The 27,600-nt window shown below is 49.0% G+C and overlaps 1 protein-coding gene across 4 annotated transcripts; it reads right to left on the bottom strand.

Annotated features, from left to right (window-relative positions):
- Window positions 1–354: 354 nt before the first annotated feature.
- Window positions 355–27,600, bottom strand: MMP2 (matrix metallopeptidase 2). Of its 4 annotated transcripts, XM_025369456.1 has the most exons (14): window positions 27,495–27,600; window positions 27,140–27,382; window positions 23,643–23,869; window positions 22,623–22,771; window positions 21,360–21,488; window positions 21,010–21,183; window positions 18,099–18,272; window positions 16,989–17,162; window positions 14,569–14,724; window positions 12,938–13,073; window positions 9,139–9,275; window positions 7,741–7,900; window positions 3,397–3,506; window positions 355–1,255 (listed from the first exon to the last, which is right to left on the bottom strand). In XM_025369456.1, exons 2-14 carry the CDS (start codon window positions 27,290–27,292, stop codon window positions 1,152–1,154), a joined length of 1,983 nt encoding a protein of 660 aa, XP_025225241.1. In that variant the 5' UTR covers window positions 27,293–27,382; window positions 27,495–27,600; the 3' UTR covers window positions 355–1,151. The 4 variants fall into 4 exon arrangements, with proteins under 4 accessions (XP_025225241.1, XP_025225244.1, XP_025225243.1 ...); XM_025369459.1 differs by lacking the exons at window positions 27,140–27,382; window positions 27,495–27,600 and adding an exon at window positions 26,717–26,774; XM_025369458.1 differs by lacking the exons at window positions 27,140–27,382; window positions 27,495–27,600 and adding an exon at window positions 26,175–26,234.

The raw sequence follows: 27,600 nt of genomic DNA, 5'->3' as shown, positions 1-27,600 counted from the left end.
CTCTATTAATGGAGGAGGATATTATCGTTGCTGTTCATTGTTATTAGTAGTAGCATTAAAACTGATATGATTGCTAATGAAGAAACTGAGACTTAAAGAGGAAACAAACCTTGAACAGATGCCACAATAAAGCAACAGAATTGCTGTTTCCTGGGGGCTCTTTCTACAGGACAGAGGGACTAGAGCTGACTCTCCCTGAGGTTCTCTTGCTGTTTACTTTGGAAGCTCTGACCTTTCCAGCAGACACCATCACCTGTGCCCTGCAGGGAGCAGAGATTCGGACTTCTTAAGTTGTCGCTTCTGGCTGGGTCTGTGGCCCTTGTCTAGGCTCTGCTAAAACAGATGGCAAACACAGCCACTCAATAGGTGTCTTTATTCATACTTGTTGACATTTCCCATGGGGAACGGTTGAAGGGAGGGGCGGGGAGGGCTGAGCAGGAAGCCACGGCTTGGTTTTCCTCCATCCAGTGGAGGAAGAGACTCGGTAGGGACATGCTAAATAGAGTGAACAGGGGAACGATCACTATGTGGGCTGAGATGCACTGTGCAGTGACTTCAGACAACCTGAGTCCTTCTGTCAGGAAATGCAATTTCTAAGTGGAAAAAAAAACAAGACCCAAAGAAAAAAACAAAGTGCATACAAAGCAAACTGCTAATGTAAGAAAGGTTCTAAGGCAGCCAGCAGTGAAAAGCCAGGGTTCTGGAGTGGCCACCTGGCCATGCCCCATCCCACTGCCCTATGCCAGGCTGTCGGGCCACCAGTGCCCTCTTGAGACAGTCTCCATTGGCTCCAAGGGTGCTGTGAGCCACAGAAGGTTGTGGAGGGAGAAGAGTCTGAAGTGTGGCAGCACCAGGGCAGCCCAAAGCAGGGCTGCATTGAAAATATCAACGTATCTCTTTAGGGGTGGCTCTGAGGGTTGGTGGGATTGGAGGGGGAAGCGGCACCTGGGAGGAGTACAATCAGCATCTATTCTTGGGCACAGGGAGGAGCCACTCTCTGGAATCTTAAATTACCAGGTAGGAGTAAGAATGCTGATTAGCTGTAGAGCTGAAGGCACAGCTGCCAGGCCCCTCCGGGTCTTTCTCTAGTGCTCTAGGCCCGGTGTATGGAAGGCAGTGGAGAGGAAGGGCCTGTGGGAGCCGGGGTCAGCTCAGCAGCCTAGCCAGTCGGATTTGATGCTTCCAAACTTCACACTCTTCAGACTTTGGTTCTCCAGCTTCAGGTAATAGGCACCCTTGAAGAAGTAGCTGTGACCTGGGATAAAGAAGAGACTGTGACCCCCTTATCCTGACATTCTGGCACACAGAAGGTTCCCAGGAACTTTGAACTTCTGCCTGGCATAGGGAAGAAGTTTTTAAACCAGAAGAGAGCTTTAAAAGGCTGAGGCAGGAGGATTGCTTGAGCCCAGGGTTTCGAGACCAGCTTGGGCAGCATAAAGAGATCCCCGTTTCTATAATTTTTTTTTTTTTAATTAGCTGGGTATAGTGGTGGATTCCTGTAGGCCACGCTACTTGGGAGTCTGATGTGGGAGAGTCGCTTAAGCCCAGGAGTTCGAGGCTGCAGTGAGCTATGTTTGTGCCTCCAGCCTGGGTGACAGAGCAAGACCTTATCTCTAAAAAAACAAAATTCAATTGTTTCAGCCTGAGCTGATTGAAGAAAATAAAATAAAAACAAAACCAAAACACAACAAAAGCCCAGAAGAGCCCCCTCTGGGACTGGAAGAAGGAAAATGGCTGTGAAATAAGCTCTCTTATTCCCTGTTCACTCATTTCTGAGAAGAGGATAAAGATATCAACCTTCTAGGGCTTGCAGTGAGCATTAAGTCAGATAACATATGCTATTATTAAAAACAATAGCCCCACTTAACACAAACATCAAACTAAGCACAGTCCATGTACCAGAGGTGGCAAAACTGGATACGTCCAGTCCTATCAGGCCCACAGATGGGTTTTATTTGACTCTCACAAGTTTTTTTGTTTAGTTTTGTCTTTAAATCTGAATAACTTGCCAACATGTAAACATCCAGAAAAGTCATACAAAAATACAGATTTCCGGCTTCTATTAAAAAAAATAGAATGTCTAATATAGAATATCTAACAACACCAGACTCCATTCTTTTTTTTTTGAGACCGGGTCTCACTCTATCGCCCAGTCTGGAGTGCAGTGGCATGAACACGGCTCACTGCAGCCTCAAACTCCTGGGCTCCGGCGATCCTCTCTGCTCACCTTCCCCACTAGCTGGGACTACAGGTGTGTGCCGTCATGTGTAGCTAATGTTTTTAAAAACATTTTTTGCAGAGATAGAGTCTCACTGTGTTGCCCAGGCTGGTCTCAAACTCCTGGGCTCAAGCAATCCTCCTGCCTTGGCCTCCCACAGTGCTGGGATTACAGGTGTGAACCATGGCACCTGGCCTAAGCTCCTAATCTTGCCCGCCAATAATTATGTGAAGGTGAGAAGCAACTGTCTCCTGTAAATGAGGCATGTGCTCTCTGATTCAGCGCAGACTCCACAATTCCCCACTGTCTGCCCCTGCCTGCTTTACTCATTTGTGCTACCCGCCTGATCCATGGAGCTGTTGGAATTTATGACTCCTGACATACATAATTCATTTACTATTAATATGCTAGCATGCAGTAGGTGCTCAATAGATGTTTATTCTTGAAGATAATCCCTAGTCTAGCATCTGATTGTACACTGCTTTTTCTTGGACATATAAGACCTTCAGCTACTGGAGGTCAGGACCTGTGCTTAGCATACAGTAGGTGCTCAAAAAAAAAATTCTGTGGAATTTAGTTAAAATCTCCTCTAAAAAAGCCAAACTGGATCCATTTCCAGGACCCCAGAGAGCTCACAGATGCCTCCTCAAGAGTATGACTTTCAAACTCCAAATTCTATCCCTCGCTGCTACTGGTTGTGTTTTAATCAGCAAGGGGCCAGGGGCAAACTGGCTGAGTAGGGGATCTTTGCCACATGAGCAACAGAGCATGACAAAGTTTGCCTTGTCTCAAATGGAGCCATCCTTCTGCTAATGGGAGGTGGTCACAGGCCTACGAAACCCAAAAGGGCCTGGACCAAACCCCAGAATGAATCCACAGCACGGAGCCCATGTTCCTTCCTCTTCCCCCAGCCCAGGCCTTCCGTCCTCCCCTGCCCTGGCTCCAGGCCCTGCAGCTGTGAGAAGCCTTTCTGGGTCTTACTGCCTGGAGCCAGGCCAAGGAGCAGAGGTCAGGGATCTGGAAACCTTCCCAGCACCAGGATGAAGGAGTTGATTTGTTTTCCCGGGCGCCGCCTGCCTGCCTGCCCTGCACAATGAAGAAGTGTGTGTTTGCAAGGAGCTGGGCCCTGGCTAGGGGCGGGGAGTCCTAGAAAGCGGAGACAGTCCTGGGTGGCTCACCACTGCCCTGCAGGTCCACGACGGCATCCAGGTTATCCGGGATGGCGTTCCAGGCATCTGCGATGAGCTTGGGGAAGCCAGGATCCATTTTCTTCTTCACCTCATTGTATCTGTAAAGAAACAGACACAGTGAACCAGCAGGGCCTCTCTAAAAGACACTTCCCCCCTAGCCTGGATGGGAGCACCCAGCTGATGACTCCTGGCTAGGCCTGGGAAACCAGACCTAGCCCTTCAGGGAAGCAGCCGGCTGCAGTGAAAGGAAGAGCATGGAATCAGACCTGAGTCTGAACCTCAAATCTACCACTTTTAATTATATGACTTTGGATGACCCCATAAAAACAATCTCATGATTACTGCTAACATTTATAAGGCACTTACTACATGCCAAACAGTGTGTTAACCGCTTTCCATACAGCCTCAGTTTTACCAGCTGTAAAATGGGGTTGTGTCTAATTTAGTGTATTTAATTTAATGCATGCATTAAATAAAATAGCACATGCAGAGCCTCTATCCCCATGTCTCATAAATATTTAGTAGGTATTTAAGAAATGTTAGCTCCCTTACAAGCAAATCCCTGCTGTAATCCCAGGAGTGCTAAACTAGAAGCCCAGGGATGGGAACCTGCCCCACCATTCTTTCCCTTTGTGGCTTGGAAAAATTGCTGCTTCTTCATCTATCAAGGGAGATGACAATCCCTGCCCTGGGAGATGATCACGGCTGGGGCAGTGAGGTTACAATGCAAGGTGGTAGGTATGTGTGAGTCTAAGGCCTGTTAGTCACAGGGTGCCACCTCAGTTCCGGCCACAGCAATCCTGGGCCCCACCTTTAATTTAGGTAGATACTTTGGGTGCCGGTTGGTATGTTCTTCTCCCTGGCTAGCAACCCTTCTGTTTTTTAAGATTTTTGGAGAACTTTTTAAACGCTGCTGTCACGTTGATTCCTTTGCTTCTCCACTTCATTATTCCGTAAATATTTACTGAGCTCCCACTATGGGAGCTATGGATATCCTAGTAAACAAGATCAAGTCTTGCCCAACTGGAGCTGTTTCTAAACGGATGTTTCAATCCCATCCTGGTAGCAGCCACCCTTTGCTCCACAGTGCCTCCTAGTGGGCTCTCTTCCTCTCTGCAGCCAGCCTTGACCACCTCCACCCTGGACCCCAACAGCAGCTTTCCCTATATGCTCCCTTCTAGAGGGAACTTCTCCCTCAGCCATCACCCCAAATAACTGCCAGAAAAGCCTTCCTTAATCCCAGCTGCAGCATTAGACTCGTTCTTACAAAACCTGGCATGCTTCCTCATGGCCTGGGGCACCAAAACCAAGTTCCCTAGCTCAAAATCCCAACACTCCCATCCGAGGCACCTCCACTGAGCCCTCAAACTACATTCCCTAGTGTTAGGATGGTTTGGAGATGTGTGTCCCACGCTTGAACTTTATTTCTTTCTCATTCTACCCACAGAAGGTGGGGATGGCAGAAGTCAAGCCCGCTTTTACAGATGAGAAAACTGAGGCTCAGATAAGAGAACTATTTTGCTTCCAAGTTCTTTTCATCCAGAAAGAATGCAAGCACTGTGGTGTCCGAAGATGTGGTATTCTCTGCAGCTTTAGAAGTTGCCGCGTATAGCAGGTGTTAAGAACACAGACATTTGTGTCCCAGCTTTTCCTTCAGCCACTTTAGCCTCAGTTTCCACACTTGGGAAAAGGAACTAACAGTATCTACCTCAACTGAGAAATATAGGTGATATGCATAGTCTCAGGCTGGGCTGTGGTAGAGGCCTGATACTGACAGCCATCATTATCCGATTCAAATGTGTTTACATAATTTTCCCTCATTCTACTACATGAGGGCAGGGTGGAATGATTTCTTGACTCCGTCTCTCCAGCAGCTAGCTAAGTGCCTGGCACACAGCAGATGTTGAACATATATTTGTGGCTTAGTGAAAGCTTCTATAAGCAGGGCCTGAGCCTTTCCTGGCATGCTGAAGACAGCTGCTCAGCCTCTGTCACTGTGGGGCTCTCTCTCCTTCTCCAGCAAAGATGCCTCGGGGGCCTCTGCAGACTCCTCACCACTTCTCTTGGAATAGAGATCTGTCTCCTTTGGAAGCCAGCCCAGAGCTTCTGATAGGCCTTTCAGCTCTGCCCCTTTTCAGGAAGTCTCAGGGTGGTTCCTCTGTAGAGCAGGCTGTCTGCCCTGGCTCTGGCTCTGGGAGGTGGGCTTGCATGGAAAAGGACTGGGAGGCAAATAACTCTGCCTGGAAACCCAGCAAGGCACTGCCACAACCTGCATGCCTCTCTGTGTGTGTGTGTGTGCGCGCGCACGTGTGCACACAATCATGCTCTTACATGCTGGGAACAGGTCTGTTTTTGCATGTTTACATAGATACAGTGCCTGGGAAAGTGATTTTAAAAGTCCTTCCAACACCGTAATCTGAAAACATCAGAGCTTTAGGATTCTAAGATTCACGTTTCTGTGGGTCTGTGCCGCTCACCAGCCACAATTCTAAGATTTGGAGATTGAGGGCTCCTACAATGCTGAGATGTCATTCGCAGTACGTGTGTGTGTGTATGTGTGTGTGTGTGCACACGCGCCTGCTAGTGTCTGGAGCCTGTGGGTGGAAAGCCTGCTCTGTGGTTTCCTGCCTGACTGTTTTCTTTCTTGAGGCTTGAGATATCAATCAGCTTAGGTTGCTAAGTGTCTTAGCAATATGTCTGGAATTCCACCCTGACATGGGCAGGCCTGGGATATAAAGAGTTTCTGAATGCAGGGCAGCTGGGGGGCAGAAGAGTGGGGAGGAGAGAAGGGGGAGAAGACAGAGGCCTTGGGAAGTAAATGGGATTGTTTTAGGGATGGCAGACAAAGGCCTCAGGGAGTGCCCTCTGAAATTCTTGGGTAGAGCCCAGATGCAGTGGCAACCACGGAAGGAATGTGGGGATACCAGGAGGGAGGGGATAGAAAGACACACCACAAGTCTTTGTGCCCCAATCACTCTTTCCCCACTAATCAAATGGACTGGCAGGTATAGTGCAGGGGGCACTTGGTTAGAATACAAGAGAAGTAGCTATAATCCTGGCGTTGTGCAAACACACATATCTCAATAGCTTGGACAAGTTATTTAATTTCTTTGCACCTCTGTTTCCTTTTCTAGAAAGTGTGAAGAATTACAGTCAAACTCCTGAGGTTTGGGCTACCTCTCACCAGCCATTCCTGGGTATTAGGTTCCCTGGTCATGACCATAGCCCCTCAGAACTGGACCCTTCCCTGTAGATAACCTGGAGCACAGAACCACCTGCTTCCAAACTGTTCCCCTGCCAACCTGTACCCACAGCCACGGGCCTGCTGTGGCCATGCCACAGGGTGCCTGTTCCTTCCAAAAGGTCTGATTTGGATGCTGGTTTCTATGGATGACTGTTGCACTCATCTCTAAGTCTTCTTAATATTTTGTCCTCTGCCATCATGTTCCCCTATATCTTGGAATCCCCTACCCCACCATCTCAGGTACAGAATAGTAGTGAAGACTAACATGTTTTCCCAGGAGACAGAATGCCAGGGTTCAAATCCCAACCTGTCCCTACCTGGCTGTGTGACTCCAAGCTGGTTACTTAACCTTTCTTTTTTTCTTTTTCTTTCTTTCTTTTTTTTTTTGAGATGGAGTCTCGCTCTGTTGCCCAGGCTGGAGTGCAGTGGCATGGTCTCGGCTCACTGCAACCTCTGTCTTCCGGGTTTAAGTGATTCCCCTGCCTCAGCCTCCTGAGTAGCTGGGATTGCAGGCATGCACCACCATGCCCAGCTAATTTTTTGTATTTTTAATAGAGACAGGATTTCACCGTGTCGGCCAGGCTGATCCGGAACTCCTGACCTAAGTGATCTGCCCATCTCGGCCTCCCAGAGTGCTGAGATTATAGGCATGAGCCACTGTGTCCAGCCACGGTTACCTAACCTTCCTGAACCCAAGTTTCCTCATCTGTAAAATGGGAGGAGTAATAATTCCCACCTCACAGAGCCCTTGGGATAGTCTCTGGCACACAGTGTCAGTAGGAGCAGTTACTATCTTTATTTTTATTACCCCCTTCTTCAGTGAGTCATTTCAAAATGTGGGGGTCCAGACCAGACATGGGCCAATCAAAGGAATTCTGCAAAGGGAAAGGATGTTCCAACCAGAATTATATCAGCAATGTGACAAGAATGGTTCACCTTTGGCAATATCTCAGAGGTTAGAGACCAGAGAGAGGGCATCCAGAGCCCACCGACCTCTGAACTCGACCCAGGAGGCTTGAAGCCTCAGGACGGCTTCTCTGTCTCTCACAGCCAACTGTGCTGCTGTCCTACCCACCGCCCTCCCTTACCTCCAGAATTTGTCTCCGGCAAAGATGTATGTCTTCTTGTTTTTGCTCCAGTTAAAGGCGGCATCCACTCGCTGGACATCAGGGGGCAGTCCCAGGCTGGTCAGTGGCTTGGGGTATCCTCGCTCCAGGGTGCTGGCTGAGTAGATCCAGTATTCATTCCCTAGGGTGGAAGCAAAGGGTGTGTTGGCTGGTGCTGACATGCCCTAGGTCAGCCTGTTCCTCCCATCATCTGTCTGTCCTCGGGCCCCACTGCAGCCATTCCCAACAGAGTGCAACTTCCTGCTCACTCCTGGTTGCAGTGCCCAGAGTCAGGGCTCACACAGAGGACTTCAGAAGTCAATTACAGAAGGTGCCTGGTCAAGGAAGTGAGTTGGGGGATAAATCCAGCTCACACTCTGCTCACCAAGTCGTGCACTCTAAGGGCCTTGCCTGCCATGAAGAGGCACCTTTTGCTAATTTGCAAAAAGGTGCCGTAGGAGCCAGCAGTTGTCCTGGCCAGGACCCATGATTATGGTGGGATGGGGGAGATGGGAGCCAGGTGGTGGAGACAATAAGTACCCATAGTCTTGGCTGAGCCTTTATCTTCTGTAGGATCCCACCTCAGACCAGGGCAGGGACCTCCTAAGTCCTTCTTTACCCCCTCACAACCCCCAGCTGTCTGTCTCCCCAAGTAGTTTGTGAGCAACGTGAGGGCAGAGCCTGTATCCCCAGGGTCTGGCAAAGCCCAGCACATGGAAATGCTCCAATAAATGTTAAACAAGCAGGGCTTCCCAAACCTTAGCCATACAGACCTCACCTTGATGATTTTACCACTTCTAGGAACTCCTTGTACTATTATTTGCTTAACATTCAGCTTTCAGTGAATTCATTTGCTTTAAAAACAAATTTATTAAAAAATGTTTTTTGACTGTCAAAATATCGGTTACTGAATAATCCGTTTCTGTCCTGATTTGAAACTTCACCCTGTTATAACTAACTACCTGTTAAAATCAATTTGTGTTTAAAAGTAAAAATGAAAACAAATCTTCTTTAAAACATTCGAACTAAAACTGTTACCTACCAAAGACTGTATCACTACAAACGTGTTAGAACACACCAGCACTAAACTGAGACTTTTTTTTCTTCTAGAAAAGAAATGAGATGATTGAAAAGAATTAAGAAAATGAAATGTGTACACTGAAGGTTAATGCTATCTAATGTTGGGTGTCGGAACCAGTCTCCCAGATGAGTTGCACACTTTGGGAAATGATGTTGAAAGAATGAATCTATAAAGGAGAGGGAGCACCCACGGGTGCATAGGAACTGTGGTTTGGGAGGGGGAGTGAGCCTGGGACACGCAGGAGCCCTAGTGCAGAGTCCTGTGGAGCTGAGGGCCAAGGAAGGGTGCTTCCCACACACCTGCAAAGAACACAGCCTTCTCCTCCTGTGGGGCTTCGTATACTGCATCAATCTTTTCCGGGAGCTCAGGCCAGAATGTGGCCACCAGCAGCGGCCCCATGGGCTTGTCACGTGGCGTCACAGTCCGCCAAATGAACCTGGCAGGAGGCAAGGGGGCACAGGAAACCACATCTTCAGTCACCCTGCAGCTCAAACCACACGCACCCCCCAAACCCACCCAGAAACATCGCAGAGATGATTCCTTGATGGGAGTGGGAGGCAAGATCAAAGGAAGGTTGGGGAAGGACTGGAGAATGGGCAGAGATTCTGTCTGCAATCTGCCGGAGCTGAAAAACATCCTCCTACCTTGTTCTCTCCCTCTACCTCCTCCAGGAAGCCTTCCCTGACTACCTCTGTCCATATTGTGTTTTCCCTCTCTAAGCCTCTCAAAATCATCAACTCTGAGTGCCTGGAACAGTAGTGTCTGTTTGTCTTAACTCTCCTGTTTGATTAGAAGCCAATTGGGGCAGTAGCTGATGACACTCAAGTATTTCCTGAATTAAAATGAAATGAATTTGTATACTTTGTCAAGAGTAAGAGTTATCATTTATTGAGGTCCTGCTAAGTGCCATGTGCTTTTTGTGCCTTGTAATTTAATCCTCACAATCTTATAAGACAGCATGCACTCTGGATGGTCTACCTAGCATTTATTATCTATTTCCCCACCATCCTTCCTCACAAAACTCCACATTTATGATCCAGCCTTCACCTCCTCAGACCCTGTGTCCCCGACTCCCATTCTAGGGGTAGATACTGATTGGTCTAAGCCACTGGTTCTCCAAGTGCAGTCTCCTGCCCAGCAGCATCTGTGCACCTGAGAACTTATTAGAAATGCAAATGATTGGGTCCTTCCAGAGATCTACAGATAAGAATCTCTGGGCTCGGGGCCCAGAATCTGTGTTTTAACAAGCCTTCCAGATGATTCTAATGCATGCCAAAGTTTGAGAACTGGTCTAAGCCAGTCAGAGTTTAGCATTCCCTGGCACTGTTACTGATTCAGCAGTTGCCATATGACTTTACAGTAATGTTAAGATGGAACACACAGACTTATTTCACATCTGGGGGTCTGTGTGTGCGTATCTGTGCGTGTCTCCTTCTCTCTCACTTCCTGGGAAAGGGGAGGGATTAGAGCCCCAATTACCACTGCTAGCCTTCTTATGACCATAAGGGGGAACCGGCCTTAGGATGAATTCAGTGCAGAGGCTAGCAGTGGACAAAGACATCAAGTCACTGACCCTCTCTCTGCCCCTGCAGGCAGTTCTACCCCTGGACTTTGTACCACATGAAAGCAATTTCTTTCTACTGTTTAGGTTGGGTTGAGTTTGCAGAGGGATCATCTCTCTTTTTGCAGCAAAACATCCTAACATAGGAAGGTGTCACAATTTTTATTTAGCAAATGAAGCTCAGAGAGGTTAAGATTCAAATTACTTAGTTATTACTACATCAATGACTAAGTAAATTAGTTATTACCAAGATTCAAATGCAGATCTGACTCCAAAGTCTGAGTTTAATCACCCTGTGATACTGTCCTTCACGACCCCTACCCTCACCAGTGTCTAGCAGCAATTTTTGTTCGTGGTTGATGTTTAATATTTACTGGTTAATCAAACAAGCCCATTAAACATTCATCAAGTTCCTTTTGAAAGAAAACTGTGATGTGGTAGGCCAGGGATGGCTCCAGCCAGGGTCTGGGCTCTGCATCCTTTCCTAGGCCCCACACATCTGAGATCTGCGTGTGTGGTCAGCGCTTTCTTAGTGGGAGGTGCTCCAGATGAAGGACATTGCCAGATCCTTACAATGAGGACTGCAGAGCAGCGCTGACATCTGCTCTTATATACCCTGGTTTGGGCATTCGAGGCCTGATGGGACCTGATTTCTCACTACATTCTAAGTCTCATCTCTCATTGCATTCTTGCCATTTCCCCACTGGCCAGCAGACCCTGTGAAGGGCAAAGCATCGGCACCCCAGAATCTGGCCCAGTGCCTAGAGTCGAGGAAATCCTTCCTGAAAGTTTATGGAACATCTTCTACCTTCACCAGATTCTCGCTGGTTAATCCAGAAACTTTCACATCACTATGGCTTGGCTCTGCAGGTCCCTCTGTCTCAAAGAACCTCCTAACTTGTCACCCCCATCAGATTATCGCTTCTCCTTTAAAGGCTCTGCTCAAATGCTGCTGCATCTGTGAAGTCTTCCTTGACTGGGATGTGCCCACAAAAGCACCTAATGCCTCTGCGATCACTTTTCTTTGATCCTGCCATTCAGTTCTCTATATGCCTATTTCTCAAACTGTACTTGTGATGCAGACTTCAATGTGCATCAGAATCACTGGGAGAATCTGCTATGATGCAGATTCCTGGGGCCTATCCCCAGAGATTCCAGTCAGGAGGGTCTGAAGCTGGGGCAGAAACTCACCTTTTAATACTCACACTCTGGGGGCAGAAACCCACCTTTTAATACTCACACTCTAGGTGGTTCTGTTAGGGGAGGCCCACACTCCTGTCTTTGAGAACACTGATCTAGCAGCCCCCAACCCCACTGTCCCAAGAACATCATTCTTCCTCCTCCAGCTACTAAAGCCTAGCCAAGTATTTGGCACAGTAGATGTCAAACAATTATTTGTCAATAATAATAGCTAATATGAATACACTTACTCTGTGTCAGGCATTATTTTTGTTCTCAGCGCTAAGTTCATCTAATCCTTACAACAACTCTAGGAGATAGGTTGGAATATTAGCCACATTTTATAAATGAGGAAACCAAGGTACAAAGAAGATACTTAATTAACGTGGCTATGATTACATAACCAGTAAGTAGCAGGTACAGAATTCTAACCCAGACAACCTGGCTTCAGGGTCCATTTTCTCAACTACTACGCTCTATGAATGAATAAACGGATGAATAATAAATAATGGATGGCTGGATCATAAATAACGGATAACAGATGGCTGGCTGGCTGGATGGATGATGGATGGAAAGATACAGGTATGGATAGACGGATGGGTAGATGGATGGATGATAGAAGAATGGAAGGACAGACCCTTTAATGAGGTCCTAGATACTGCCTGCCATTCTCCAGGGAGCTAGGACATTACGGTAAACCTCAGCCGTTAGTCAACTGAGTGGTGATTTTTATCTATAGCAGGTAGAATACCACCTCTTTCTACTCTGCAGTCGCTCACCACCCATACACAGAGTAATCTGGCCATTTGAGGGCAACGCCATTCTAGAAGAAGGCCTGTTGTAGTCTGAATTATTGTTCCCAATTCTTCCCTCCATTTCTATTTTAGGATTATATATTCATGTGCATTTCCATGTGACTTTGCAGTACCACCCTCTAGGGTATGTGTTGGGATTTGCCATGTGATTTATTTCAGGCAGTGGAATATTCTCAGACAAGATGGGAGTAGAGGCTTTAAATGCACTTGTGTAGTTCAATTTGGCCTCTAGCACCATGTCATCTGCCATGTGTAGCTGCTAATCCCATGAGAACAACAGGCAGAGCATACCTGAACCCAAACTGAAGCTGGAAGCCAAGATAACTAGTAGACCCACAGACTATAGGAGAGTAAACAAAATGCTTGGGTGCAAAAAATCTACTAAAACCTGGAGGCTGTTTGATACACAGCAGAAACTGCCTAATACAGGTCATTCTGCGAAGCACTTGGTGGGGTCTTCAGAAAAGAGTGAGGGAAAAGAGTAATGGTATAAGAGCAGAGGACAGGAGACAAGGAGGACAAGAAGCAAGCTCCTGCACTCACCGGTCCTTGAAGAAGAAGATCTCACCACGGATCTGAGCGATGCCATCAAAGACAATGTCCTGTTTGCAGATTTCAGGAGTGACAGGGCCCAGCGTGGGGGTGGGGCCGGTGCCAAGGTCAATGTCAGGAGAGGCCCCTGGGGGAGAACACCTGATCTTAGACTCTCTGCAGCTGCAAAGGTTCTCCCCACCAGGCTGAGCCCCCAGGTGTGCCCACCCAATCTGCTAAGAGTCAGAAGAAATTGTCTTCTGGCCTTAGTGTAAGCTCCGTAAGATAACAAGAAGATGCCTGGACTTTGGGAGTCCTGGGGCCTTTTGTACTTTAGATTTGCTTTTTACTGATATCACCCAAATCGGTCCTCTCTATATCCCTGAGAGTGGGGTATCATTATTGCACCATTTCACAGGTGAGGAAACTGAGGCCCAGAAAAGTTGAGTGACTTGCCCAAGGACGCAAACCCAAAGCTCAGATTCTTAGACCCACAAGAGTCAGGGCAGTCAGGGGGCCACTGGTGTGTCCAGCACTGAGAGTGGGGCACTCTTCATGATAAGCAATTCTTTTAGAGATGAGGAAACTGAGTCCAAAGAGATATAAAGACTTGCACAATATCTTGTAGCTGGTGAGGGGCAGAGGCCACGCTTGAACCCAGCACCCTTCACGGCAGACCTTGGGCTTCTTCCTGAGTCTAGCGATCCCCAAACTTCATCACCATTTTCACTATTTTGGCCTGGCTCAGATATCACCAGGACCATTAAATATTTCTTTTTTTTTTTTTTGAGACAGAGTCTCACTCTGTCACCCAGGCTGGAGTGCAGTGGCCGGATCTCAGCTCACTGCAAGCTCCGCCTCCCGAGTTTATGCCATTCTCCTGCCTCAGCCTCCTGAGTAGCTGGGACTACAGGCGCTCGCCACCTTGCTCGGCTGTTTTTTTTGTTTTGTTTTGGTTTTTTTTGTTTGTTTGTTTGTTTTTTTAGTAGAGACAGGGTTTCACCGTGTTAGCCAGGATGATCTCAATCTCCTGACCTCGTGATCCGCCCGTCTCGGCCTCCCAAAGTGCTGGGATTACAGGCTTGAGCCACCGCACCCGGCCGGCTAAATATTTCATTAAAAAAAAAAAATGAACAGACTTTTTAAACTCTAGCCTCACTGTAAGCACCAACAATAAGTAAATCACTGGCTTAAGGCACTGGTTGTTCTGTTTCTATTACATACTAAAATCAAAGCTTATTATGAAAACCAGAAGCTTCTACCCGCCTACTGTTAAGGTAATGCCACATGACGGAAAATTCTGTCCTGTACTTGGCTATTCTTCTGGATTCTAAACTCCACTGGGTTGCTCAAACCTGTGTAACCTTGCACCAGGTGACCTTACTCACCTAGAAAATGGGAGAAACCCAGAAATGGAGAGCTAAGAGTGACATGGATATTAGCATTGTTCAGATAGGGAAGAGTTATCCAAGTATCCCCTTGCAGAACTGCTCTGCCTTCCCAGGACTAGGTCAACACTCCCACTTCCTGCCCTTGTCTCCAGCACTCCTGGCTGGATGAGATCTTGCTGATCCCAACCCCTGGGCCTCCATCCCAGGCTACATGACCTCCCCCCACCCTAACCCCCACTCCCCAAGGTTTACCGTAGAGCTCCTGAATGCCCTTGATGTCGTCCTGGGACAGACGGAAGTTCTTGGTGTAGGTGTAAATGGGCGCCATCAGGGCCCCAGGGTCCTGGGAGTGCTCCAGCCCCATGGCGTGGCCAAACTCGTGGGCTGCCACGAGGAACAGGCTGTACCCTGAGGGTTGCAGGGAGACGAGAGGGTTGAAAGACAGGAGGAGAGATGAGAGAGAAGTCAGGATCTGACCCAGTGAAGCAGACTTTTGAGGACAGCCCCACAGTAAGGCTAGAGAGCCCTGGAAGCGGCATGTATTGATTTGTTTTTTTCTGGGATTAATACACAATTTTGGGATTAGTGCCTTTTGCCTCCAAGTGGGGTCAGCCAAAGTCCTCTTGTCTCTTTCCAGGTTAGTATCAGGACAGATGTGCTATAAAGGAACAGGACAAGTAGTATCTGTGAATTTTTTATTTAAAACCCTATTCATTTTAAAATCCTGCTTCCTGGCTTTTTGTGTCTCTCTACAAAAAGATGAGCTCTACAAACCCAGCTCCTCAGGTTCTCTGAAGAGGTAAGATAGTGGGGACAGGCTGGCCCCATGTTACTACCATTTCTGCCCAAGTGAAAGCAGTAGAAACCATTCCCGCTTAGCGTGGTTGCACAGGCTGAGCCACAGCCAGCGAGCAAAACCTGTCACACCCTGTTGTGGTTAAATGTGTCCCCCCAGAAAAGATTTGCCCAAGTCTTAACCCTAGGGACCTGTGAATGTGATCTTATTTGGAAATAGGGTCTTTGCACATGTAATTAAGATGCAAGTTAAAATGAAGTCAGATTGGACCAGAGTGGGCCCTTAATCCAATATGGCTTGTGACCTTATAAGAAGAGGAGAGAGGCCAGGTGCGGTGGCTCACACCTGTAATCCCAGCACTTTGGGAGGCCGAGGCAAGTGGATCACCTGAGGTCAGGAGTTCAAGACCAGCCTGACCAACATGGAGAAACCCCGTCTCTACTAAAAACACAAAATTAGCCATGTATGGTGGCGCATGCCTGTAATCCCAGCTACTCGGGAGGCTGAGGCAGGAGAATCACCTGAGCCCAGGAGGCGGAGGTTGCAGTGAGCCACGATCGTGCCGCTGCACTCCAGCCTGGGCAACAAGAACGAGACTCTGTCTCAAAAAATAAATAAATAAATAAAAGAGGAGAGGCAGACAGAGGGGGAAGACGACCATCCATATCATGACAGAAGCATAGACTGGAGTGACACATCCTTCAGAGGGAACATGGCCCTAATGACACCTTGATTTTAGACCTTAGCTCCCAGAAGCATGAAAGAATACATGGGATTTGTTTCGAGCCATAAGTTTGTGGCACTTTGTCATGGCAGCCCTAGGAGACTATAATATTCACCCTGGGTGAGTCACTGAGCTCTCGATCCTTGAACTACTCAGAAGATGGAGAATCCCACCTTTAGGTAGAAGGCTGGTAAAATCAGAATGTGTCCTAGCAAGGAATTTAGCAAGGGATAAGAAAACCTCCTTTGGCCAGCCTCTGTCCACTGACATCTGCCAAGTTCCATCTCATGATGATTATAAAGAATGAAAGTAACATAAAGACAGGCTTGCCTAATTCTGACAGGCCCTGGACCTGCCCACTCACCTGGCCACTGTGGGCCATCAGGGAGCTTTAAGTAACCCTGTAACCCTGGGCCCTGCGCCTGGAGTGGGCACAGGACCCCAAGCACCCTGCTCACTGCACCAAGCACACAGTGAGGTTACAAGCTGTCTCCTGGGCACTCTCTCCCCCAAGCTTGTGAGTCCTAGGGGGCAGAGAATTGTCCCAGCCAGCTGCATCCTCAGCACCCAGGACTGACAAGGACCCACCATTTACACCTGGTAACAGATGGTGTTGACTGATGGGGGAGGGAGGGCTCTGGGGGCTCCCCCAGGGCTGTGTGGACCATGGGGTCAGCTCAAGCATGAGGCTGTTCCTTTTTTCCTTTCTTCTGCTGCCCCCCAGCTCCTTGAAGGCACCTCTTTGTGCAGTGGAAATGTCTCAGGAGAATTGTCTCTCTGGTAACCTGTGCTCAGAACTCAGCCATTTTTTGGTAGTTACAAGCCCACCTGGAGGGTGGCTGAAGGGGAAGGCAAGAGCAGTGACTCCTCAGGAAGGCCGGTTCTTGCCCAGGAGGCAGGTAGCAGCATCTGGTCTACCAGGGTCTGGTTTTGGAGGCTGTGCCTCCACCTGGATGGGCAGTATCTAAGCAGGGACCTTGGTTCCACCAGAGATGGGCATTGTCTCAGCCCAGATGGGCGGGTCTGGGTAGATGGGTGTCTGAGGGGCAGTGTCTATGCTTGCAGTGGGTGAGGTCTCAGGAAGGTTTTGGGAGCAAGTTTAGGGGCAAGGGCGATGTCCAGGGTCTCTGTCCAATGACCAGGGCCTCGTACCTTGGTCGGGGCAGAAGCCCCACTTGCGGTCGTCATCGTAGTTGGCTGTGGTCGCACACCACATCTTTCCATCACTGCGGCCAGCACTGGTGCAGCTCTCATACTTGTTGCCCAGGAAGGTGAAGGGGAAGACACAGGGGGCACCTTCTGAGTTCCCACCAACAGTGGACATGGCTGTGGGGTTAGGGATACAGGTCAAGGCACAGCAAAGAGTCTGAGGCTACCAGCAGGAAGCAATGACATGATGCTGATCTTAGCAAGCCACACCTAAATCAGACTCAGTCCCAGGCACTGTATCTTTAGACTCATCTCACCCCACCCCTGACAACAGCCTTGTGCAGGAGGGACTGAATGGCACCCCGTTTCATGGATGGGAAACAGGAGATCAGAGAGATGATGAAATTTCCCTGAGCCAACACTGCTAGGAAGTATCAGCTGCAATTCAAACCCAGGAAGCCAGATTTCAGAGTTCTAATGAGCCTCCCAAGGAAAGGGACAGATGGGCTAGGGGCAAAGGGAGTTGGATGAAGCTGATGGCACCAGCACACGCTCCTCAACTGTGAGCCCCCTTGGGCAGGGCTTTTCTGAGACCAACCTCTGCATCTGCTGCACAAAGCAGGCACTCAATAAATTCCTGTTGGAGGAAGGGAAGAAGGAAAGGAGGGAGAAATGGAGAGAAGGAGGGCAAGAGGGGGACAGGGAAGAAAGCAGGGAGCTTTTAATAAAAAACAGACTAAAAGGTGGAGATACAGACCAGGAAAGGCAGGGGGAAGAGAGACTGCAGGGTCAGAGGAGGAGAGAGAAGTATCTGTCAGAGAGTCTGAGAGAAAAGGGATGCAGGTCAGTCAGAGGATCCTGAGCAGGCCTGACATTTAGGTGTCACCAATTCAACTGTTGATACCCAATGTCTGTTCTGATTTCAGTGTCCAGGCCATACCAGGTGACAAGTATCCTGACCAGCTGCACGGACATCTTGGGTGTGGATGTCATTCGCACAGATGTCTTAGCATCCCTGTCTTGGGGAAAAGAGGTTGGCACAGGGAGTCTTATGGGTTTTTTATCAGACAGCAGGTGCTGGGCCCTGAGGGAGGGAGAGGTAGTGGCACCCACCGGTCTCAGGGCAGAAGCCATACTTCTTGTCGCGGTCATAGTCCTCAGTGGTGCCGCACCAGCGGTAGCCATCCGTGCGGCCCTCAGTAGTGCAGCTGTCATAGGATGTGCCCTGGAAGCGGAATGGGAACTTGCAGGGCTGTCCTTCAGCATTGCCGCCCATCGTGAACAGGGCTAGGGGTAGGGGAGAGAGAGAAGGATATGAATGAGACATGCCTCCATGGGCATACAGCTGGCTGGCTGCCCATCTGCCGGTTCACATCAGTGAAGTTGATGCATTGTTAAAATATTAAGAAAACATCTCTACTGGTTGGTAAGGAGCTGCTTCTCTGAGCTCCCAGAGAGAAGCCCTGCTTCCCTGGTTATCCCAATCCCTCCCCTGGGATCTTATGGACCATCCAACAACAAAATAGTTGACACCTGGGACACAGCAAGGGCTTCTAGAACCCTGCCTCAGCCCCAAGGTCACTATCCACACTGCCTGGTCCACGCCTGTACCATGCAAATTTCATGTAATAATGATGTATGACATGAATATAACAGTCATGGCAGGCAGGACCACGAGAATCTCTCTCCGTTTGATAGGTGGAGAAATCAAGGCTAGGACAAAGCTGGTTCTCAAACTGCTCATGGTCACATAAATGAGAGAAGCGAATGAAGGTTGTAACTAAAAACTACAAAACACACCAATCTCAATCTCTCTTGCTCAGTCTGTCACTCTCATACATGTAGATGTGTGTGTGCACACGCATACACAGAAAGAAAGCTTTACCTCCTGTCAACCCCAGGCCCCTTCCTGGATGGCCTTGTTGCAGTCTCTGTAGGAGGGAGAGAAAGAGAGAAGAGGAGGAGGGAGGAGAGGGAGGTGGTGCCTTCAGGTTCCTTTTATTAAACACTCTGGGCTTCTACTTTGACATCTTCAAGACAGGGGCCATAACTGCAAAGCTGGGGGAGGCAGTGGGGTTCAGAGCCTGGCCTGTGTGTCTTGGATTCTCCCCGTCTTCCCCTCATCCACCCAAAGCTAAAAAATGGTGTGTCTCTGGAATTGCCAACTAGCAAAACCACAAGTCCATAACAAGGACCATCTGTGCACAACGGCGCCAGAGGTGACCTCACCAGCCCCCGTTAACTCCACCATGGCCAGAATGGAGCCCAGTGCCTGGCCTCCCACCACAGAACTTGGAGTCCTGTATCCTCACTGCTCCCCTCTCTACCAAAAGACCTTGTCCTGCAATGCCAGAAAAAAATGTCACCTAGAGAAAAGGCAAGACTGAGTCCAGATACCTTAGTGGCCTCAGAGTTGAGAAAGGCGAAGTGTTAACTTTGACCAATGCCAGCCCCCTGCCTCTGACCTCCCATCAGCCGCATTTCTACCACCCAGGAAGCCCCTGTCTCCTCCCAAATTTCCCTGACAAGGATGGCAAGAATCAGACACTGACTCAGCAGTCAGCAGGGGCTGAGTAACAAGAATCTCTGCCTCGAGACCCAGACACGTGCGTGTTGTGCGTACTTGCATCTGGCTAAGCACAAAGTAAATAACTAATGTCCAATGCAGGGAATAACCCTTCCCAAACTTATGAAATACAGCTGTTTCCACATCTATCTATCATCAAAGCATTCTGTTCCTATCAGAGGGGTGACACAGGGAAGGGTTAATGCCACATGTAATCCCTACCGGGAAACGCAAGATACAAAAAACATTTTTATTTCAAAATTTCTGACTTATTAATGGTGAATGACTTAAACTCTTACTTAATATAAAGTTTAGCTCTGGTAATAAAAGCGTAAACAGGAAGGGGATTAACTAGTTCTTTGTTTCTTTCCTTTTGTGAAGATGGTTGGTGCTTAGTTTTCAGTTACAATGGGGTTAGGGAGATTCACAGACGTAAAATTACAGACAAAAAGACAGTCTTTAGTCTATGTAGATTAAAGAGTCTTTGTGAGATGGGAAAGAAGATGGTGTTAAAAATTTTTAGACGTTTTTCCGTTTTCCCCAGGTTTTCTGGGCTTTCAATCTGCAGAATTATCAAATATGATGACTTCATAGACTATGAAGTTACATACACCGTCATGACTATGAAGTGTGTTAAGGATATTTTTAGAAAGGATTGAGTGTGTATGTCAATATCTATACCCCATTTTAAAAGGTTTCCCCCATGTGGCTTCAAAATCTCTGAAAATGTTGTGTCTCAGGCACTGACAAGCACACAAACACAAATACTGAGTCAAGCCTAAAGTATTTATCAAGACACAGAGATGCAGACACAAGCTACACAGGAGGCAGAAAAAGACAGTGCCCAAGAGAGGCAGATGGTATAGCCTCTGTGCCCAGACACACACACACACACACACACGCACGCATGCACGCATTAGCAGAGGCAGCATCAGGACCAAGGCTGGAGCAATAGGTGAAATTCCTCGGTTGGAGTTCGCAAACCAGGTTGAGTCCAGCCCTGGTCTGAGTCCTGCCTCCTTATCACACTGCTAGGTTTCCAGCTACCAGCAAGCCTTTCCTCATGCCCTTGAAGTATCAATCTTGATTGAAGTATAAAGACTGGTTCTAGAGAGAACCACTGGGCATTGTAACAGTTCTAAGTTTACTCCAACATATATAAGAAATAAATAATTAGCACATCAAATCTGTGACTCCTAAATGATTGCTAATGGTGAAACTTAAAAAAAAAATCGACTTGATTTAACTAAAGTATTATATTCATCATGGTACTGGTGGGAGAAACAACAATGGCTCAGATCAGGTTGGGGGGGGAACTGAGTGAAGGATGTTGGAGGGATGCTCATTGACTGGCAGTGCCAGCCAGTCCTGGAGAGTGCGGAGGGTGGAGCACAGTGGGGAGCCGGGGAAGCTGGAAGCTTGGGGTGGAAAGTCTTGGGGACTAGAGTGGATGCTCACCTTCGTGGGGACAGAAGCCATACTTGCCATCCTTCTCAAAGTTGTAGGTGGTAGAGCACCAGAGGAAGCCGTCGCTGCGGCCAGTGTCAGTACAGCTGTTGTACTCCTTGCCATTGAACAAGAAGGGGAACTTGCAGTACTCCCCATCGGCATTCCCATACTTCACACGGACCACTAAAGGGTGACATGGAAGGGGGAGGTTGGACTTCTCCATGCCTTCTTTGGAGACCAAGATTCTGACTCACCCAGATGTGTGACTTTGCTCCCCTCCCACCTCTCCGGTCCAAGCAGATGGAGTGGAGAGAGGACAGGAGAGAAGGTCTGGGGCATGCAGAGGGCCCCTTTCTCACCTTGGCCTTCTCCCAAGGTCCATAGCTCATCGTCGTCAAAGTGGGAGTCTCCCCCAACACCAGTGCCTGGGGCAAAGGCATGAGCCAGGAGTCCGTCCTTACCATCAAAGGGGTATCCGTCGCCATGCTCTGAAACACACATTGGGTCTTAGCTTCTAGCTGTGCCACCTAGACCCTGAAACCCCCCCCACCCCATCTACATGTGGAGCCTGTCAGCCCACCCAGCATCTGTCCCCTTCCCTCATCCCAGTGGGGTTATCCAGGACTGCAAACACTGGGGCTCGGTAGAGATCTGCTGACCCGGTTGTTACCATCCTATGGTCTACACTGCTCTCCCAGGTTTACATGACTCCCAGTATCCATACCCTCTACCTTCATTGTCTACACTACCACCATGACACTATACCTACCACGTACACACATTACCACACTAGTGTCCTCACCCCATCCTCATCATCCCCAGTGTCTATGCCATCCACCCTCTTGTCAATACTGCCCTCTTAACCACAATCCTGCCTTTATGTCACACTATCACCAATATCTGCAACACGAATCCTCATGCCCACCTTGTCACCAAGGCCTGTACCACCCACCCACTTGTCTACACTGTTTCCCATGCTCTTTACCTTCATCACTTACCACTCAGTGTCTATACCACCTACCTTTATGTCTGTGCTACTGGCAATGTTCACACCATAAACTCACATGGCCACCTGGCCCCGGGTTCTATGACCCTTCCTCTCATGTCTACACTGCTCCATTGTTTTCAAACCACTCTCATATATCTACACTTCCTCAGTATCTACCAGCATCATCCAACAGAGCTTTCTGTGATAAGAGGAAAATTCTTTGTCTGTGCTGTCCAAAATCAATAGCCACTAACCTCTTGCGTCTTTTGAGCACTTGAAATGTGCCCAGTGTGACCTGGAAACAGATTTTAAATTTTTAACTAATTTAAATTTAAATAGCCATGTATATTCTACCTAATGGCTGCCATATTGGACAGCATAGTAGACCACTTGCTTCGGGTTTAGACGGCCTCCAGGTTACACCACAGCACACCATCTGCCCCTATGTCAACGTGGCTCTCCAGTGTCCACTCCGTGTTGTGTTGCCCCCATCTAAACCACCCCCAGGGTCCACACCATCTACTGTCCTATCTAAGCTGCCCTCAGGATCCCCACACCCCTCTAATGTCCATCTCGCCCCTTCGTCTCTACGCTGTTCCCTGCTGGCCCCTCTTCTGCCCCATCTTCTGCCTACCCCAGCGGCCAAAGTTGATCATGATGTCTGCCTCTCCATCATGGATTCGAGAAAACCGCAGTGGGGTCACATCACTCCAGACTTGGAAGGCACGAGCAAAGGCATCATCCACCGTCTCTGGGTCCAGATCAGGTGTGTAGCCAATGATCCTGGAGGTGGTAGAAATGCATGTGAGTGTGTATGCATGGGCATAAGTGTGTGCATATGCAAGTATGTGTGTGTGCACAGATATGTGAAAAGGTTTTGAGTGTGTGTGTATGTGAACATACAAGTATATGCACAAGCATGGGAAGGGTGCACAAGTATGTGAGCATGTACCTGCATGTATGTGTGTGTAGGTTGGGCAGGGCTCACTGCCAAGAACAAACTTCTCAGGATACCTTGAAGACCCAGGGAGTCCCAGGCCAGCCAACATTTTTAGGCCCCAGCTCAGGAGTTCCATCTGTCACTTCTGGCTGGTGGGGGAGGGCCATAAGTAGTGCATTACGGGGCATAAGGCAAAGATCTCACCATTGGAACCCAGCACCAGCCAAACAGAGCACAGCTCTCAGCCCAATTAGCAACAATTTATAACCCAATTGGGCTGCTAAACCCAATTAGCTACCAATCATCACGTTCCTTCTGCCCATCCCAATGACCTCATCTAAAAACAATAACAATGGCTAGCATTACCACACTCTTGCTCTGTGTCAAAAATCATATAAGTCGTTTGTATTAGTTCAGTCTAGGTTAGTTCCCCAACCAACCATGTGGGGAAGGGCATTTTTAAAGCCCCATTTTGTAGACGGGAAAGCCAACATTCACAGCACTGAAAAGGAACCCAATGTCTGATGGCTAGCAAGTATGAAATTCAAGTCTGTCTGACTTCATTTTCTAAGAACTGTGTATTGAAACTCCCTAAGATGCCAAGCCTTCACAAAAGACACTTCATGGATCCCCTGAGTGGAGAGAATGCATGGGTCAAGGAGACTCGTGTCCCTCAGCCCAATGGCCCTGCCTCCCCAAGCCCTGCCCTGGCACCTGTATGTGATCTGGTTCTTGTCCCACTTGGGCTTGCGGGGGAAGAAGTTGTAGTTGGCCACATCTGGGTTGCCGCAGCGCGGCTTCCGCATGGTCTCGATGGTATTCTGGTCAAGATCACCTGTCTGGGGCAGTCCAAAGAACTTTTGCATCTTCTTTAGTGTGTCCTTCAGAACAAACAGGTTGCAGCTCTCCTTGGGGCAGCCATAGAAGGTGTTCAGGTATTGCTGAAAGAAATGCACACCCCCAAGGCAAGCAGCCACATTAAGATGGCACAGTATTAACCAAAGCAGGCTGTAGCAATCAGCCCCCAACCCAGTGCCATAGTCCAGACAGGATATAAGCCAGGGGTCCCAGAGCACTGGGTGGAGTACCGGGTTCCCAAATCAGCACTGGCACCCCTTAGTTGAGCGACAGGACATACAGCTATAGAGAGCATAGCTACCGCTTGTTGGTGCTGGGTGCTGACTATATGCCCAGGCACGAAAGTCAGACTATGTTAATTCATTTAATGCTCAAAACTCTATAATGTAGATATACTATCCCTATTATACAGAGGAGGAAACTGAAGCACAGAGAGGTTAAGAAACTTGCTTACGATCACACAGTTCACAAATGGTAGATTCGGATTTGGGACAAAGCAATCTGGCTCCAGAGCCTGTGCTAGGAAACGTGATACTCCAGTATCCTTCCTTTACCTCTATCAACTCTTTTATCTACCTTGCAGCTGGTGACTTGGGGACTTTTTTCTTCCTTTTTTCTTCTAAAGAGATTCAAAGACTATGTGCATGGGCTCTGGCAGCAGACAAACCTGGGTTCAAATCCTGAATCACCCATTTGCAAAAATAAAGCAGTCCTGTCCTTCAGGAGCCATACAACTGGCCTTGCCCAAACTGAGGCCAAAGCTGAGCAGGTCCCTGCAAAGAGGTTCAGGGAGCAACGGACTCATTTATTTAGTCAACAAATACTTTTTAGCACCTACCACGTACCAAGCCCAGTGCTACTGCTGAGGATAAATTGGTGAACAAGATAGACAGCTCTGTCTCTAAAGTTCAATCCTAGCAGGGAGGCTGATAGATCACAAATAAAACCAAAATGAAGTATGTGATAAGTGCCCTGTTGGAACGGTGAAAGGAGCCAGGAGATCTTCTGACAATGGTCCTAGCCTTGTTGGAAGTAGTTAGGAAAGGGGAAATCAAGGACATAATAATAATATAATAGGAATAATGGCTAGTGCTTATTGAGTACTTACCATGTGCTAGGTAAGCACCTAAGATTACCTCTCTTTTAACCCTGAGATATGGAATTTCCCAGTTTGCAGATGAAGAAACTGAGAAGTCACTTGCCCAAGATCATCACTAGGCCAGCTAGTTAGTTCACGCACCCTTTGATTTGAAGCCAAGCGGTCTAAGTCCAGAGCTATCTTCTTAAGCCCCCCACTGCATTGCCTCTGGACAACACAGACTTCCATTTGTCAGTGGTGTTCAAACCAGGCACCTCCATCTTGAGTAGGGGCTGGGTAAGATGAGGCTGAGACCTGCTGGGCTGCATTCCCAAGAGGGCAGGCATTCTTAGCCACAGAATGAGACAGGAGGTTGGCAGGACTGATTTCACAACATACAGGTCAGGTCACAAAGACCCCTATGGTAAAACAGGATGCAGTAAAGAAGCTGGAGAAAGCCCACCCAAACCAAGACAGCAATGCAAGTGACCTCTGGTCGTGCTCACTGCTCATTATATGCTAATTATAATGTATTAGGATGTTAAATACATTAGACACTCCCACCAGCGCCATGACAGTTCATAAATGCCATAGCAACATGGAGAAGTTACCCTATATAGTCTAAGAGGGACAGGAACCCTCAGTTCCAGGAACTCCCCATCTCTTTTCCGGAAAACTCCTAAACAATCCACTCCTTGTTTAGCATATAATCAAGAAATAACCTTGTGTATACTCAGTCAAGCAGCCCATTCCCTGGTCTGCCTATGGAATAATCACCCTTTTATTCCTTTAGCTTCTTAATAAATTTGTTTTCACTTTACTCTGTTGGCTGGCTCTTGAATTCCTTCCTGTTCCACGCCAAGAACCCATGTGGCCCCCAGGCTGAGCCTCAATTTAGGGGTTCATCCTGTGACCCATTGGCTGGAAAAAGTGTAAGGAACCCAAGTAGCTTTGTCATTGTCCCACAGCTCCACTCTCAGCCCCACCCAACAGCCACATCATTATGCTAGCCAGCTCCAGACCCTTGAAAAAAGTAGCCCTCTAAAAATGTACAGAGCTTTCCCAACCCATCTATCCAGAGGGGGCTGAGACTTAGCTGCTTGGAAAGGGTGAGAGTTGGGAGAGGGTAGGTGTCATCTCCTGAAGGAGTTCCTAGGGTGACCAGAGGTCATGGGCGTCTTCTCCCGGACAGGTTGAGGGGGAGGCTGGAGGGCAGGGTGGCTGAGGCAACAAGGGAGCAGATATCCTCCGGAGTGGAAAGGACATCTTGAAGGGTCCCTGGCTGGCCTCCCTCCTCAGGCCCTACTTACGCAACACTGCGGCCAGGCTCAGTGTCCCTCCAGCCAGGCGCGCGCACGCTCACAAGACAACATCTGAACCGCAGTTTGGGAACCCAGCCAGGAAGGAGGACTCGCTGGCCGCTCTCCGACCCGAGCGGAGCGCAGTCCGCCCCCGCCCCACGCGCCAGGCCCTCCAGCGCCTGCCCCACTCCTCCTCCCTCCTGCCGGGCAAGCTCTCTCCTTCTTTCCTCCGACCCTTTGGAGAAGTTCGAGGAAATTTTCCGAGGCCCAGCCCTTGACCAATTTGTCCATTAAGCCAGGTGAAAAAAGATGCGCTTTCTGCTTCTCTCCTGCCCCAATCACTTCCCAAATGGACCCCTTGAGCTGTTTATTTAAAGGCCCCTCTCCGGATCTGTGCTGAAGGTTCCTAGAAGTTTGCCAAGCCCCGCGTTGGCCAAGCTCCCTCCCATCCTTATGCGCGCATAAATTTACCCAAATTGTGTGCCAGAGCCCCGTTCCCGAAGTCCTACATTAGCAAAAACGACCCCTTTAGCTGTCTGCCAAAGGCCTACCAAGACGCTTGGCGAGAGCCCTTAGCAACTGCCCAGATGTGTCCAAAAATTGTTTACAAAGACCGCCCCCCACCCTTGCCAAATGTCCCAGATACTAGAGGAGGTCCCCGCCATTTATATAAGAGTCCCTTTCCAGTAGTTTGCCAGGTCACCCCTCTCCCGCTCTCTGGCTTGTTTTTCGCCCCACTGCTGTATCCTGAAGGTTGCCAAATTGTTTATCAAAGGTCTTCTCTGCTTACAAAAGATCCCCCACCGTTTGCAAGACATCACTCCAATAGCTTACCAAAGACCCCCCAAGCTGTTTACCGAAGCCCTTCCCCCACACTGTGTGCCCACCGCCGAGGGCAGGGGGAGAGACACCCCGATCTTTTGCCTCCGAAGTTTGTCTAAACTTGGTTCCTTGAGGCCAGCGCAGCAACTCACCACTGCCAACTCTTTGTCCGTTTTGGGAGCAACATCGCCGGGGAACTTGATGATGGGCGACGGCGCGGCGGCGGCATGGCTCAGCAAGCAGCCCAGGAGGCAGAGCGCCCTCAGGGGACCCGTGAGCGCGCCCCGGGCCATTAGCGCCTCCATCGTTGCGCTCCCGGGCCCCGTGCGTCGCCCGGGGGTCGCTGGCTCCGTGCGTGTGGCCGCCTCGCCGCCTGGTTGGAGCCTGCTCTGCGGCTCAGGGCTGCGCTCCGAGGGTCCGCTGGCTCGGTGGCCTGGGTTTTGCCCGGCTCAGCGGCTCATGGTCCGGCCCCCGCGCCCCCGCCGCCGCCGCCGCCGCCGCCGCCGCCGCAGGTCCTGGCAATCCCTTTGTATGTTTAAAGCCCCAGATGCGCAGCCTCCAGCCACCGCCTGAGGAAGTCTGGATGCAGCGGAAACAAGGGAGGGCAGCCGCC

This window comes from Theropithecus gelada, chromosome 20 (assembly GCF_003255815.1).
Source record: "Theropithecus gelada isolate Dixy chromosome 20, Tgel_1.0, whole genome shotgun sequence".
Lineage (NCBI taxonomy): Eukaryota > Metazoa > Chordata > Mammalia > Primates > Cercopithecidae > Theropithecus > Theropithecus gelada.
This window is presented reverse-complemented; position numbering and strand designations above follow the sequence as displayed.

Bases quoted from the DNA above. Each gene is read 5' to 3' on its own strand.
- MMP2 (XM_025369456.1), bottom strand. From the start codon at position 27,292: ATGGAGGCGCTAATGGCCCGGGGCGCGCTCACGGGTCCCCTGAGGGCG. The intron at 9,276-12,937 runs GTGAGTGCAGGA...GCCTCCTGCCAG, and splicing joins ATCTTCTTCTTCAAGGACCG to GTTCATTTGGCGGACTGTGA. The intron at 3,507-7,740 runs GTAAGGGAGGGC...GTTTCTTTACAG, and splicing joins GCCGGAGACAAATTCTGGAG to ATACAATGAGGTGAAGAAGA.